The sequence below is a fragment of the Sebastes umbrosus genome, chromosome 11 (genome assembly GCF_015220745.1).
Source record: "Sebastes umbrosus isolate fSebUmb1 chromosome 11, fSebUmb1.pri, whole genome shotgun sequence".
In the NCBI taxonomy this organism is placed as follows: domain Eukaryota; kingdom Metazoa; phylum Chordata; class Actinopteri; order Perciformes; family Sebastidae; genus Sebastes; species Sebastes umbrosus.
The window spans coordinates 28,453,894-28,469,578 of NC_051279.1; the positions used below are offsets into that span (position 1 = coordinate 28,453,894).

Here is a 15,685-nt window from a genome sequence, read left to right on the forward strand (position 1 = left end):
GTTATCTTTGCTTCTATACTCTTTGTGCGGAGAGAGTTAAATGACTTAATTTGCTTGTAGCTTTTGTTTTCAGGTTAAGGGGCATTGAAGGCATAAGTTTTAAAAGATCACAGTCCACATGCGTTAGCTGTTGTCCATGTTCTTCTACATGTTGTAAGCAATGAGTAATTTATTAAAATAAAGAGAACAAGCTGTTCTAAAGCCGGGGTGTCAGACTTTCCTTGAGAGAAAATACTGTTGATTTATTTAGTTGAGATCAGGTCTGAGCAACTGTGAAAGAGGTGTTTTGTAATTTTACAAGTGATGCTTGGATGAACTCGCCACATCTCCATTTGAGCAGCAGTTTATGGAAAGACCTGGTCACTAGTCGTCATGCCAACCACTGTGGGGTTACCTGCCTGCCACACAATGAGCACCTTTATACACAGTCACCTCTTACCAATAGTTTCTAGACAGTGTCAGTGTCAACAGCAGTTCATGCAAAAGCTTGGACCTCAGTTCATGCAAAAGCTTGGACCTCACATTCAAAACAAAACACAAACATCTTCCAGTGAAATTAGACTTTAATAGACAAATAAATGTCACATCTTTACTTTTCATACAGCAGCAGCCCTCAGGTTTGACTTTTGTGTCCTTATAGGACATTTTGTGTCCAGGAAGCAGCTTGCCAATAACTACATCTGGTGGAGCAGACTTTGTGTGTTTACACAGACCAGAAGCTCTCATCGGTTTAATTGAAAAAACACAACCAGGTTTATTGAGCTCCTGAACGTAGACAGGCCCGATCTCGAGTCATTGCACCGGGGTCCCTCGAGCAACTCATTCATAGTGACTTCAAAGAGCAAACTGATTCCAGACCAGCGCTACTTCTGTGCTGTCAAAATAGATAAATAGCAGCCCAAGACATTTCTCGTCAATCAGTAGAAACACACAGTTACATTTAAAAGTTATGAAGGTCAACCAGCACAACTCAACACTTTTTATAACACAACACAATTCTGTTTGTAGTTGGAATAAAGCGGTAAAAGAAGGTGATATGTTCGATATACACTAGGTTGCTCTTAGATCATGTCAGAATACAGGCAGATGCATTTCTTTGGGAGAACTTCCAGTCAAGATGACACTTCACACATGGATCTATAAAAGGGCACCCCTCAAGAGAGAAAGTTACGAATAAAGGCAATCCAACCCTGATCACGAGCCGAGAAGAGACAAACAGGAAACACGTGACGATCACTCGTTACTGTGGGCAGAAAGATCGTCATTTTTGCATTTGTGCATATGTTAGATATGACTATCAAAGGTAGGATACATAAAATACTATTACAGGTACACACACAGCTTAAATATAATTAATACAAATATATAGAATCTATCAAACTTTCTAGTGCCTTATTGCACCCAGGTCAAATGCATTAAAATGCACATCATGTCTGGAATTATAGAAACAGAAAGGTCATCAATAAATAACAGGAGGGGGGATGAGAGGTCACGTGGTGGTAGAGGTGTGTGCATGTGTGTGTGAGAAGATTTTATATGTGCATGCATGGGTGTACTGTAATGTTTGTGTAGCTACAATATATCCATGAATATACTGTACACTGGAGAGGCAGTGTGGTGCATAAATCTTGCTGGGGTTTTATTATTACGGCAGGATGCTGGGAATGTTTTCATGCTGTAGCGGTGGTGTACGGTGGAGGAGCCTTCTTGGGAAGGACGCTGACGCTGTCATCATACGGAGGAAGCAGCACCTGGAGATACAGAGGAAAAACACATTGTGGTTAGTACGAGTAGTTCTAACACTCTGCAAAAAGAGCAGGAACAATTTAAAGTCGATAGTGTCTAGCTAGTGCAAAAATTATGATAATTCTGTCAATGTCTCAGTCTGTTTTTATTTAAGGGGCATAATATAATACACCAGCTTTGGTGCAATTTCAAACAGAAGATGAAACAGTAAAAAAAAGTACTTTGGATTAAGTGAAATATCTATAGACCAGGAAGACTTCAAATGGCAGAGAGACAATTATGATTTCCTAATTAATAGGCTAAACTACAGGATTTCAACCAAATATGATTACGTAACATGTACAAAGAGAGAGAATCAAACTGGTGGACAGGAAACACTTTGAAATTAAAACAACAGAATACATGAAATGAAATGAATGGAATAAAATGACACAAGTGTATCTCTTTAAATAGTTTAATTAGGTAAAATGACAAACTAAAATGCTTTAGGGATGAAATGATGTATGCAAATTATTAGAGTGGTGTCAGAAAAGAAAGTATTAACCTAGGTATTTTGAGAAAATTATTGTTCCATTAACATATTAAGTTGAGATATTAATGGGGAGGGTCCAAAGCAAATATTAATAACCTTAGTGAGGGTTTTTAAAAAGTCAAACATAAGGTTAAGCCCTCCCTCCCCACCCTCTATTGTATAATGCAAACTAAAAGCAGCTTCTCTATATTTGGGTTTAATTCTTGAATAAGCAGATTAGTGTTTACCGACTAGAATTAATATTATTAGTCAATTAATCGAGTAATTGCTTGGAATATAAAAAAAAATTCTGTAACATTTCTGATAATGGATCAATAATTGAAGTTGTGTCTTAAACAAAAAATACCAAACATGTACTGGTCACAGCTCCTCAAATGTGAATATTTGCTGGTTTTCTTAGTTGTCTATGATAGTAAACTGAATATCTTTGGGATTGGGCTATGAGAAATTGTGAGGGTAATTTTCCCCAATTTTCAGACATTTCATAGACCAAAAGATTTATTGAGAAATTGAGAAAATAATCAGCAGGTAAGTCAATAATGCAAAAAGAAAAAACCTGCTAGCTTCAGCCTTACGACCAATCTCACATATTTGTGAGTTGATACTGAAGCAAATGATCAGAGATGTTTTTTGATCCTAAACTGTGACCATCTGCAGGTCCGTTGCCAAGCAGTGAACGACTGTTTCAAAGCAAAAAGGGAACGTAGTGCATGGGGAGTGTCCTGATAAATAAGATATATAGGACACTATGTCATGTGGAAAAAACACATAATGCAGGTGTCAGCATCCAGATTTAGTTTTAAAGCCGTACACAAAGGGGGGCAGATTTGCTTATTCAGCTTCTGTTATTCATCCGGATGTTCCACTGTAGGTTTACACTCCCAAAAGCAGAAATTTGTTTGTGAAAAAATGTCATTCAGTAACTTTAACCACTCTTCTCCGGTTTGATATAATAAACCTGTTCACACGTCTTTACAACATTCACAAGAAAGCCTTTCGTTCAATCAAATGTGTGAATCGAAGCTTCCTCTCTGCTCGTCTCTCTCTCAGGTAATCAACCAGGAAGCAAAGCTGAGACTGTGCGGAGTCAGAACATCTCAGCTGTGACTCAACGGTCTGGTTTTGCTGTTGACACCCGGCTAACAGAAATGCAGGCTCTCTCTATGGTTCATTTGGCTTCATATACAACAACACCATGTGTCTGACCTGTGTCTCCCATGTTTTAAACAACGAGCTATTGAGGGTTTCAGTTCATACAGACAGACTCAGTGTTTCCTTTGTGAAGGTGAACTATTCTGATCTTTTAATGATGACACGGACATTATAGGTAATCAATAACCTTTAACAGCCTCTACTAGTATAGACCCTCTGACATGATCAATGCCTCCTTGAACTATAGAGGCCTGTAATTGATGGAAACAACTAAGAAACATTCCCGATACACGATAGATAAGAAGCTGGCTTTAGATCCAACAGAAACATCTAATGGAGTCGATATATATTCAGAATATTATCACTTGCCTTTCTTGGCCTGAGGCTTTTCATTGATGATGTTGGGAAGTTGAAAATGCAAGTAAATGTTCCAATGTTGGCTAGATATTGACTTTTGAAACAAATATTAAAGCTTAAATCGAACTACTGTGTTGCTTGTCCAAGTATTTGTTTTCTATAGTAAGCATCCAAACCCTCCAAGTGATATGTTAGAGCGAGTAACATTTTAATAATATTTATATTATAATACCAATACTAGGGCTAACTAGCCCTACCCTGCAATTCACTCCATTGCATTCATTCCATGTCTTCTATAGATCATCAACTGGTGAAGATTATTACTTTTTACCCAGGATATGTAGCTCTAGCCTATTTTAGCACCCTATCATGTATATAGCCATCATGTGCTTATTTAAGACCGTTTCACCAGCTTTTAATTTCAAAATGAATTAGGTGGAAACATTTAAAGGTCAGCTAGAGACATGGGCGTTGGAAGTGTAAACTCATGTTTACAATGTTTACTGAGGTAATAAATCAAGTGAGAAGTAGACTCATTTTCTCATAGACTTCTATACAATCAGACTTCTTTTAGCAACCAGAGGAGTCGCCCCCTGCTGGCTATTCGAAAGATGCAAGTTTAAGGCACTTCAGCATTGGCTTCACTTCTCAGACCCCGGAGGTCGCCCACAGGCAAGAATGGAAAGATTGACAGGCGTAGCAACAGTATTTACAGGGAGCGGTTCACCATATCAACCTCATAACGACAAATTGTGCTCATTTTGATCTATGAGGCATTTCAAGGGTTACTTATTGTTGCTCCTTTATTGCCAAATGAAGCACCTGGCTGTGTGGGTGTGAGAGACTTTTCTGTGTGTGCAGGAATTCGGCTCTTAAGGAACTCATTAGTGGACCTTTGACCTAACTGCTGTTTAACTGATGTGTAGCCATGCAAGCTGCTAACCAGAAGCCACAAACCTGCCTGTCTGTGAGTGGGGGGGCTCTAATCAACTATGTCAGGCTCTAATTGAAAAAGCATACCTGCAGAGGTGAGTCTAATGGAAATAAAGGGGCAGGCTGCTGTTTTTCTTGTGCTTTTCACTAATGATGTCAGTGAGTTAGAGAGCGGCAGCCTCCTGTTCCTCTCTTTACAGCTCAGGTGTTTTACCCATCAGGAGTCTCTATTTCCTACATCATCCCATAAGGCCACACGGTGTACAAAGCTGTTGAGTGTGCTGGGTTGTTTCAAATTGTGTGGAATGTTACACTCTATACAGTCTGGGGTGGATTAATGCACAGGCTGGCCGTGTTTGCAAGGGCCCCAGATTGGTCAGATTATTTTTAATTATTTAAACCTTTACCCCTAAGAAACACTAAAACATTAAGCAGCTGATTGGGTAGAAGTGGACCACATCTACCCAATCAGCTGACCATATGAACCTGGCCCCATGATCAGGTACATAAGGTCAATTCGGTTTTCAAATAACACGTCACTACCGGACAGAATAGCGGTAAAATGAAATTATGATCACAAAGCACAAAAACAAAAAGATCAATAGCTGAAAGAACAACATGACCAAGATCTAATTTACTAGATATTTCAAGGTTTAGATTAAAGGCTGCCTCAATATGTGTGTGTATATGCCAGCGCTCCCCGAGTGTGTATGTGTGGGCCGTGTAATATTCCTAGCATGCTTTAATTACTTTTTTCTGGTAACGTTAAAAGCATGATGAGTATGGGTGGGGGGCCCATACAAAGTGTAACCTCAGGGGACCCTGACCACCTTAATCCGCCACCATCTACAGTCTTAAGCTGCCGCCTGAGGAGTACAGGTATTTTAAAAAAATACCTGTGAAAGTCAACATACTGCAAGGTTAGAAATAGAGCCAGCTATTGACAGCTCCCTCTGTGTTCATAGTCAAAACAGGTCATTAGTGTTCCTACAGCCTACTTTTTCCTTTCCCTTCCGTCAAAGTATAAGCAGTTATAATAAGTGTGTGGGTAGCAGGGTAACCGCGGTCAGGGGGCCGGGCCTGAACAACAGGACACCGACAGGAGACCCAGACAAAGCTCACATACTGTACAACTACTGTGCCTCCGCCACCATTATAATGGCTTTGCCAGCATGGAGCCTCATCTCTCTGTCCAAGTCTGTCCATTCATCCATGCTAGCCATGTGTGAAACTACCTGCTATACGACAGCCCATCTTTATACTTTCCTTCCTCCCCCAGCATGATGACTTTACAGTTGCCAGACGGGCCCGAGAAAGAGGAAACCTATACGCCGACGCTGAAAACGTGACTGGATTGAATAAATCATTTTTCCCGTTTTGTTGCTTTTGGAAGTGGAAGAAAGCAGCAAATCCAGATTGTTTTATGTTGGATCTCTAGATGACGATATAGACATAAAGGATTGTAAAATGGACTATGAATTTGGTAACATATTGCACACATGCGCACAGTTTTTCTCGTGTACCTTTTTCTTCTTCTACATTTCATTAATATCTGCTGACTTGTAAATCATCTGGTTTGCTGGTCAGACATCTTCATTTGTTGTGGAAATATTTTCTCTTACAGTTGACGCTTACAAAAGTATTTGTTCAGCTGTGCACTGCATGTGAGGAATGTCTGTAGTATTATAGGAACATGTTATTAACATTCACACAGGTGGTCTGACAGGAAAAGAAAGGTGGTAGAATTTTTTTTCTATTTGTTTTCTTTAACTGTAGTGTGACTTCCCAGACAACTGAACAGCTAAACAGAGTATAGACTGAGCCCAAAGGATCAATGCTCTTCCATCCTCTGTTTAACAGACAACTCTGTTGATATTCTATTTTATTCTTATTATCAACAAAGAACAAACCAACATTGGATCCTACAAACAAGTGTTGCCTGTGTAACCAAAGCCTGATATATCTTATGGTTCATTGTTGTCCAAAATAAATCAATTTAAAAACACCAATGTGCCACACTTTCATTGTCATGTAGAAATTGTACTTTATTTGTGACTTACCGTGGTGTCATTGGTCGTGACATAGAGCAGGATTTCAGAAGTTCCTCGGCTGCTCACATATCTGTAGCAGTTCCACACACATGCTATCAGGTAGGCCTGATATCAGATAAAAGAGAGAGAATACAACATTATTTGGTTATTGAGTCTAAGTACACATATTTGTCTTCACATGACAACACACAAATGGTTGTAAGCCACGCTATCAGCATGGCTCTATATGGATGGAAATGTTAGTCTGTCCACCACTTTGGTCAAATATCTAAACAACTATTTAATAGATTGCCATGAAATATTGTACACACATTCATGTCCCTCTTAGGATTAATACATTTAGTGATTCCTTTACTTTTCAGCGCCATCATGAGGTCAAAAAAATTCAAGTTGTCCAAAACTTTGGTTTATGACTAAATACCACAGACTGCATATAAGAAGTGGACATAGTCACTGTGACGTCACCCATTGGTTTGTGGACTGCAGTTTTGAAGCTTCGAGTTGAGCATTTTGGCCATCGCCATGTTGGTTTTTGGAAACCAGAAGTGACACAAGAGGGTGGAGCTAAGTACAACCGAACGCTGAATAAGATATTTTCAGGCCACCAAAAAGGTTATAATTAACTTTCATGAACTGAAAACAGACTGTGAAAGGGTTAAAGTTGTAAGACGAAAACAAGGACAACTCCCAGACCGCAAAACGCCGCGGTAACGACCTGTCAATCACAAGGTAGCCACGTCCTAAAGCATCCCCTGCTTTATGGTCTATTTGACTCTAAATGGGACCATGATTTACTAAATGAACATCATGCTGTATTGAAGAAGACTTGAAGACTTGCTCAAAGCACCGCAGTACAGCCTCACAGCATATGAAACAGTCACGTTTTTAAGTAGTATTGTAGTTTCAGGAAACCAGCTTTTCCTCATTATTATGTAATATAATAAGGTCATCTCGTCCCCAGAGAAGCTGTGGTGTAAGTGTAACATTTTTGTCCTATATTTGCACCATGATAACGTGCACTATGGAGGCTGTAATAAAAGTATGTTATTCAAAGAAACTCTCACCAACACTGAAAATAACTCATATAAAATACAGATAATCCATTCACCCGCTTGTTGAATTCAGACTCTGTTTTCAGGTTTTATCTCAGCGTTATACATCACGTTAGAGTAGCAACAACAAGTTCCTGTTGTTCTCCGTCATCCAGGAATCATCTGGCTCTCAGCAGGAAGCTGGCTACTGGAACTCCCGGGCCAAACACAACACCATCTGCTAAATCCATCCGCCAGCACAAACCAAAGCCAGACTGAGCTCTCTAACTTCTATAATAAACCAATTAAGAAGTCCCTTTAATGCTCTGTCAGCTCGGTTATTTTAACAGCCTCCATGGGAATCTGCAGAGATCCATTTGCAGCAACAGAGATCACTTAATTTAGCTCCCAGTTAACTGCAAATGACTGATAATGATGCTGATTGTGCAATGCAAATTATTCCATCAGTCAGAAATGACTTCACACAACTACTACGACTCCACTACCATGATATGTCATCAGAGATTAAGGAAACACTGGCTTCTCCGACAACAATGCTACAGCCAGTATGTTCTCCTTTGAAATTTTCATTCTGGTCCAGAACGTCTGTATTTGTTTTGGCCTGTGTGATCCCGTCACTGCCCATTTCAGCAACCCGTTGCTCGTATGAAACAAATTGGCACGCAAACGCAGCCTTCTGCAGCCGTGGAAGCAAGCAAACAAACTGGATCAACAGAGGTAACGTTAATGTTGGAATCTACCCAACATAATGAATGTCATTCATTTTTAGGGGATCACCATATATAGTTATTACAATATATTGTGAGAAGGACATGAATGCATCAACGGCATTCATGGTATTTCATCCAATATTTGTAGAGATATTTCACTTAAAAGTGCTAAATGCGAGATTGGGAGCATTTCTATTGCCTCCGCACAGCTCTCAACATGGCGGTGGCTGAGCCAGGCAGCTCGCAGGTAACGGTGCTAACAGCACTAACAGTGAAAACAACGGCAACACTGCTGATGGAGCTAACAGTGGCAGTCAGCTTCTGCAACACCGCCGTCGGTCTATGAGAGCAGTGCAGAGCAGCGGCCGTGCGCTAGCCAGTGGGGCGCGCTCACATGCACGAACATGCACTAAAAGCATGCGGGCCGGCCAGGCTATGTCAACAAAGCACAGAGAAACTCAAATTACAACACACACAAAGGGAGAATGACTTCATTCTCTGCTCAGGTAGACATTACTCCTCTATATCTTTACATAGTAAATAGTTTTTTGTCGAGAACCCTTTAAATGTCAACCTCATAGTGGCGCTAGAGAAAGTCAGGGAATCATCCAAGTGATTCATCATCTGTAGATGTAGATGATGTTGAGATATTTCACTAGATAAGTGAAAACTTTTACTCGCTGCTGGTGGCGCCAACTGAAAAGTCAGGGGATCACCAAAGTCATTAGGATTCATCCTCTGGGGACCATACGTGCCTCTGTACCAAATGTCATTGCAATTCAGCCAATAGTTGTTGAGATATTTCATGTCCATGATATTCCATGCCACATGGCTAAAAGTAATACAAGTGATACAAGTGAAGTAATTTGTCACTGTGATATTAAAGGGACTGTTTGTAACTTCTTACATGTATAAATCAATCCGGAGAGACCTTCGTCTGGTCAGCTAACATTACTGCCAAGCAGGTGAAATATAGAGTGATATTGTGGTTTTAGCTGATGTGTGTCGCTTCAATGTTTTGACGGATGCTCGCTCACATTCAGGTAGCGCGTACACACGGGCGAGCGCGAGCAACAGGACGCTGACTTTCGTTGACTTAACGGCCACAGGTGTCGCTGTTACAACCAATTTCTGATTCTTACAAACAGTACCTTTAAATCTTTACAGGAATGTGGGAAAGCCAACAGCAAAACTAAGGATTAGTAGATCCCATTGTACTGTCAGCAGTCAGAAACGGTTCACAGCCTATTTCACAGTAAACATTTATATGATGTCTGAATTCCATTTAGCTGCTTCAGTTTCAGAGTCGTGGCTCACTGCCACACTATCATTGGCTTACTGGGACACTTAAATAGAACAGATCAATCGTTAATGTTACTTTTATCTTGGCATTAGTGCTATTTTTTACTATAATAAGTTAAAAAAAATATATTCTGCTGTGAAAAAGGCCTATTGGACAGCATCTGCTGTGAGATGCACGACTCTTGCCAAAAACCTCCCAAGATCATTTAAAAGGACATCCCATGGGGCTCCCAAAAATAAACAATATACAAACCTTTAAAAAAAACAACTTTGGGTCTACATAAAGTCACATCTGGACAGAAAGTTACATAAGAAAGCAGGTGCCTGTGTCACAAGGTTGCAATCTACATTTTTTCTGTTGTAAGAAAATTAGTTGTGCCGTAAATAAAAGCAAAGAACCATAAATGCTGCTAAACGTATGGGGAACATATGTACGTTAATAGAAAAGAAAACATTACCTTGAAGCCGAGAATAGAGCCGATGAAGAGCAGCACGATGAGCACCAAGCATAAATTACTGAGGGCAGCGATCTCCTCTTTGTAGGGGAAGTTATCAGGCTGCACAGGAGTCAGAGAAAAACACAAGCAACAAGCAAGAGAGTTCGTTTGAGGTTAAAGGGTGCACCAGTCATTGGATATAGGTGGCATCTGTAGCTGTACATCAAACACTACCGATGTGTGACATAAGAAATGACAACTCAAATGCATACAAAAGAAGTCAATATCGTGCTGTTAGATATCACTGACTTCACTTTTAAGAGTAAAACCCTTGAGGTTTCTTACCAGTTGCTGCAGGTAGTCCTGGATCGTGTTTGGGTAAACCACAATGCTGACAGCAACCAGGGTGTTGAGAGCAAAGTCAAATATTTGGTAGCAGAAAAATGGGATGATCCAGGCGGCACGCAGCTGAAACAGAGATATGTCTTTTATGTTTTAAGGCTGATGTATTTATCTGAGAGCAGAGAAACAAGCTGGGTTCTTTAACCAACACTATGGACATAAATCAGAGCTTGAACTGGGTCCCAGGGAGATCACAGTGTGTTTAAAAGTAATAAAAAAGGAGGGATGCTATTTGAGTTTTCAAAGAATTCAAAAATAGATGTAGTGTAAGTGTTTATAGTAAGATTGTTTTAAACAGTTTGGTGGAAATGAACACAATCAGTGTATATAAGGGCACAGTACATGCATTTTTAATCAGCAGCATTGTGCGAGTATAGTAGTGTAAAGAAAATTCTAATGAACTGTTATTTTACCTTGTATGCTCCATATGTTGCCATCCCACATATGAGTATCATCAGCAGGGAGATCGCTGAGGCAATGCACATGTCTGAAGCAGAGAGAGGTGCAGTTAATAGTCAGTCTGTGAAAGGACATATTCGATTATCAATCAAAATCCTGAAAATGTTCACAACATCATGTTCAGCTGATCTACGAAAAACTAATTCTGCACAGAAAGATAAATGGCAAGCTGCATTGTTGGCTCCACGTCAGCCTAACCTCATATCAACATAACAGAACTAATCATTCTGTTACATAAAGGATAGCATCGGGCAAAACCAAAAAACACAGTACACCTGGCACTACCCATTAAAATGCCATGTACATCTATTATAAACTGCCAATTAATATTTTGTAGCTCTGAGTCACAGGATGAATCACATTTGCTCATATAAAGGCTTGAAGGTGTAAAGAGAGTCAGTTCTTTTGCAGAGTCTAATTTAGCTGAGTGTCAAAAGGGCAGAATCAGACCTCTGGAAAATCAAAAAACAATCATCTAAACGGAGTGTCTATTTGCACCTGGGTGAGAATCAAATTAAGGACTTTCACCACAGAGACTGGGGTTTGAGTCCCATGACAAGCCTATTTTTCACTTAGATGACTTAATATTTTCTTTTTCTTAAATGATTATTTTCAGTTTTCAGTCGCAGTTTGGTTAGGTTTATGCACCAAAACTACATGGTTAGTGTAATGAAGGACTTGTTAATGTAATGAAGAACTTATTTAGGCAAAATAATAACGAGGGCGTTGATTGGCTGATTCCACCACCTCAGACAGGTGGCTAAACTACTATACACATACAGAATGAACAAGTCCCTCATTACACTTATGGAGTGGAAGAAGGTTAAAAATTCATTCAAGAAACACAAAACAACTGTCACGACAGCTTGTTGTCTGTCAAATCTGAAGAAAAGCGTATGCCACAACACAATCACAAAATCATAAATCCAAAAGCAATATTTCTAAGTGAGGGGAAAGAAAGGAAAAATAAATAAATAAAAAGAAAAGAAAAGAAAAGAAAAGAGAAGAGAAGAGAAGAGAAGAGAAGAGAAGAGAAGAGAAGAGAAGAGAAGAGAAGAGAAGAGAAGAGAAGAGAAGAAAAAAATAAATAAAATAAAATAAAAAAGCAAGAAAAAACAACCAAACAGATACAATATTTTCAATAATAATAGTAATAATAATAATGGTAGGTAAGTGAGTGGAAAATAAATTTGAAATTTGATAAAATAATAATGGTCATGATCATAAAGAAAATAAATGCATAATATTATAATAAAATCTGTACTAACAAATTAATAGGTGGATAAAAGCTGATTGCAAGACAGCAGCAGAAGGGGGGCCTATAGAGTATGAAAATCTGAACATTAAACAGTGCTAAAATAGCTAAGCAATATTACAGTTTTACTGTTCTTGTGAACAGAAGTCATTTTTCAGGCTGAGTGCGATCCTAATGCCGGAGTCTGGCCCAGCCTGCAGTAATGGATCATAGGACACTCTAATCCCTTGGAACTGGGACAATACAGTCATTCCCAATCTGAGGCTACCAGCAGCTTGTGCTGTGGCCCAACTCCAATCAGACTGACCCAGTGTACACCTGGTCTGTTAAGAAGGCTTTTGCACAGATGGACATTAGGTTTGCAGGTCTGTGGCTTTGGCTGTTTGATTTAAAAAAGAAGTGCTGACCGTGTAGTCTAGACAAAGTGTGTGAGGTCCCTCTAATAGAACAATAAATCATCCTATTAGTCAGTTGACAACCCTATTGGAGGTGTCACAGAACAAGCAGAGATTAAGTAATCTGTCATAGTCAATTATAGGAGATTTAGTTTCAGGTAGAACAGAAACAGTCCAGAGGCCCGTGGAGATTTCTTACAGAATGCAACAAGCAGTTTACCGGAGTAAATTATATGTAACAACAACTGTTCAGATATTGGAATACAAAAATTATAATACTTTCGCGCATGTCGGGGGTACTGGCGAGACACCGGTTGAAGCAAATGTGCATTTCCGTAAGCCATCGGACACTGCACGCACAAATTAGACGTTATTTCCTGCATGGATTGAGTGGCACAGGAAATGACTGCACATTTTGCACCACTTTCTGTCTCCTCTATATGGCGCTAGAGAACATGCGCTAAGCATTTATTATGTTGCTCCATATCAAGTGTAGATCACACGTAAATCGGATGTTTGTCACATAACGCTGACTTCCTGTTGCTTGTAGGTGGCCCTATGACTATGAGAAATATTGTCATGTAGATGTCCTCGAGCCTGGCCTGCTTTGAAGTAGGTCAAGTTTGGGGCAGATTGGACGAAGTACCGTCGAGTTACTGTCAGTTACTGTTAGTGTAATGGCTAATTGTGTAAATTCCCCGCCACGCCACGGCAACGCCGTTTTATGAAAGCTCAAACTTTTAATAAATTTTCATCTTTACATTGGCTGCTTCGTTGAAATTTGTTTGAATTGTTTGAAATGACAAGCTTCGTTCGATTGCAAGCATCTCTAGCCTTTCAACAACTTCCTGTTTCATGGCGAATGATGCGTCGCTACGGCAAGCGCGTTCAACGAAAGCTCAAAAGCTTTGCGGTCTGGCATCACGAACGTCTTAACATCACGCTGACCAAATCTGACGTGGATCTGGTTAACCTGCTAAGAGTAGTACACCAAAATATAGTGAATAATAATAAGAACTATTCAGCTGATAGTGAGACTACACATGGGACATTTACTGGAACGCACTGGCCTTGTTCTGGGCTACTTACTGGCGTCATCCATGACATCCAGGTCATTAGCCAACTCGGCGCTGGTCAGGTGGTACTGCTCGGGATCACTGAGCGCTGTGAGCAGGATGAGTAACACCACGGCGTTGATGAGCTTAGGGACAGAGGACATATGGGAGATAAAGGCAGCAATATGGACAGACAGGTGGAGGGCAATGGAGACAGTGGAACAGCGAGAATGCAAAATTCTGAAGGTATATTCAAAATGTTCATGAGCTGCAGAGTAACAAAAGGAAATCCTAACACGGTGACTCAAATAATGACACCTTATCCTAGAGATAGTGTGTACAGTAAAAGCTCCATGTCCAGGTACATACATGAGCCTTTGTATTGGTCTGGCCGGCGCAGCTCATTATGCAGATGACTCATACATCCCCATTGATCAGGTGAATGTAATGGAAAATTCTCTGCAGTCAACAGGCCTGACACAAAACCTGCTACCTGAAGTGCTGATTTATTCATAGGGAGGATTGTTTTTCCACATGTGGTGTTTGGTTTAGCTGACCTTCTCCTGCACATTCAGTTTAACAGAGATGGTATCCAACATTAAAAAAAGGCATGTTTTGATGTAGCAAAAACATTTTGCACCTAAAACTCAGTAACTAATGACCATTTTTATAATATACAGAGCTCTCCTTTATAGGCTTCTATAAAAGTCAAGAATACCACAGTATAACAAAAATATATTAAAGTTTGATGTTGTTTTTTTTAAATCATTTTCTTTAAGTAAAAAAATTGTGTTTTAATAATAATGGGAAAAACCCCAGCATAATCATAAAATCCTGCAGCCAGTCTGAATGATGTGTGATGAGGTCATGTTGATCCTCCATGGAAGCAGTGAGTGAGTGACAGACAGACAGAGGAGAGGAGAGGCGGTGCTCACCATGTACCAGACCCCCAGGATGATGGTTCCTGTGCGGACATGGCAGCACAGACAGCAGCTGGTGGAGAACCAGCGGTCCCAGGGGGAGATCATCATCATGTCTGTCCGCTGGTCGGCTTCACAGCTGGGCGGTGTTAGTGAAGAAAGAGACCCCCGGTTAGCAACGTCCGCTGAGCGCAAGTCCTCGCTACGGAATGTGACGAGGACGACTGTCTCTCTGACCCGTCCGTTACTTATCACCGGGAGCAGCTTACGGAACCGGAGAGCCAGCGTCAAGGGAAAAATATCACTTCCGGTTTCAAAATAAAACCCTGACATTTATTTTTGTATGAAGCAGCAAAATCTCCTTCCATTGTCTTAAAGGTCCCATATCATGCTCATTTTCAGGTTCATACTTGTATTTTGTGTTTCTAGTAGAACATGTTTACATGCTGAAATGTTCAAAAAACATTTTATTTTCCTCATACTGTCGGCCTGAATATGCCTGTGTTTACGCTCTGTCTGAAACGCTCCGTTTTAGCGCATTTCCACGGAATTGCGACGAAATTGCAACAGAATTGCGTTGCTAGGCAACAGCTTGGGTCCATGTTTACTTCCTGTCAGCTGATGTTATTCACATACACTGCAACCAGGGAATAAACTGGGACACATTTAGATGTTTACGTTTAAATCTGTATAAAGTGTCTAAATATTGTATATTCGTGACATCACAAATGGACCGAAATCCTGACAGCTTGTTTCAAATGCAGAGTTTCTGAATACGGGCTGTGTGTATTTCCCTGTGGATTGAGCATTTCGATCACAGTATTTATATAGGACTTAAGCCTGCTTTATAATAAAAAAAACATGAAAATCTCACTTTTTTATAATATGGGACCTTTAATTTTTATCTAAATGCAATTTATAAAATGT

General features: G+C 40.0%; 1 protein-coding gene across 1 annotated transcript; it reads right to left on the bottom strand.

The window, feature by feature from the left end:
• Positions 1-545: 545 nt before the first annotated feature.
• On the bottom strand, positions 546-15,106 carry LOC119497623 (lysosomal-associated transmembrane protein 4B-like). Its single transcript, XM_037785860.1, has 7 exons — positions 14,774-15,106; positions 13,873-13,984; positions 11,088-11,161; positions 10,618-10,740; positions 10,294-10,392; positions 6,781-6,876; positions 546-1,751 (listed from the first exon to the last, which is right to left on the bottom strand). The coding sequence occupies exons 1-7, from the start codon at positions 15,089-15,091 to the stop codon at positions 1,671-1,673; spliced, it is 903 nt and encodes a 300-aa protein (XP_037641788.1). The 5' UTR covers positions 15,092-15,106; the 3' UTR covers positions 546-1,670.
• Positions 15,107-15,685: the final 579 nt, after the last annotated feature.

What these genes read in the sequence shown, in the direction of transcription:
- LOC119497623 (XM_037785860.1), bottom strand. Translation starts at nt 15,091, where the DNA reads ATGTCAGGGTTTTATTTTGAAACCGGAAGTGATATTTTTCCCTTGACG. An exon ending in CAACATATGGAGCATACAAG is followed by an intron (nt 10,741 to 11,087) that starts GTAAAATAACAG and finishes TCTCTGTTTCAG; the next exon opens with CTGCGTGCCGCCTGGATCAT. An exon ending in GCTCTATTCTCGGCTTCAAG is followed by an intron (nt 6,877 to 10,293) that starts GTAATGTTTTCT and finishes ATCTGATATCAG; the next exon opens with GCCTACCTGATAGCATGTGT.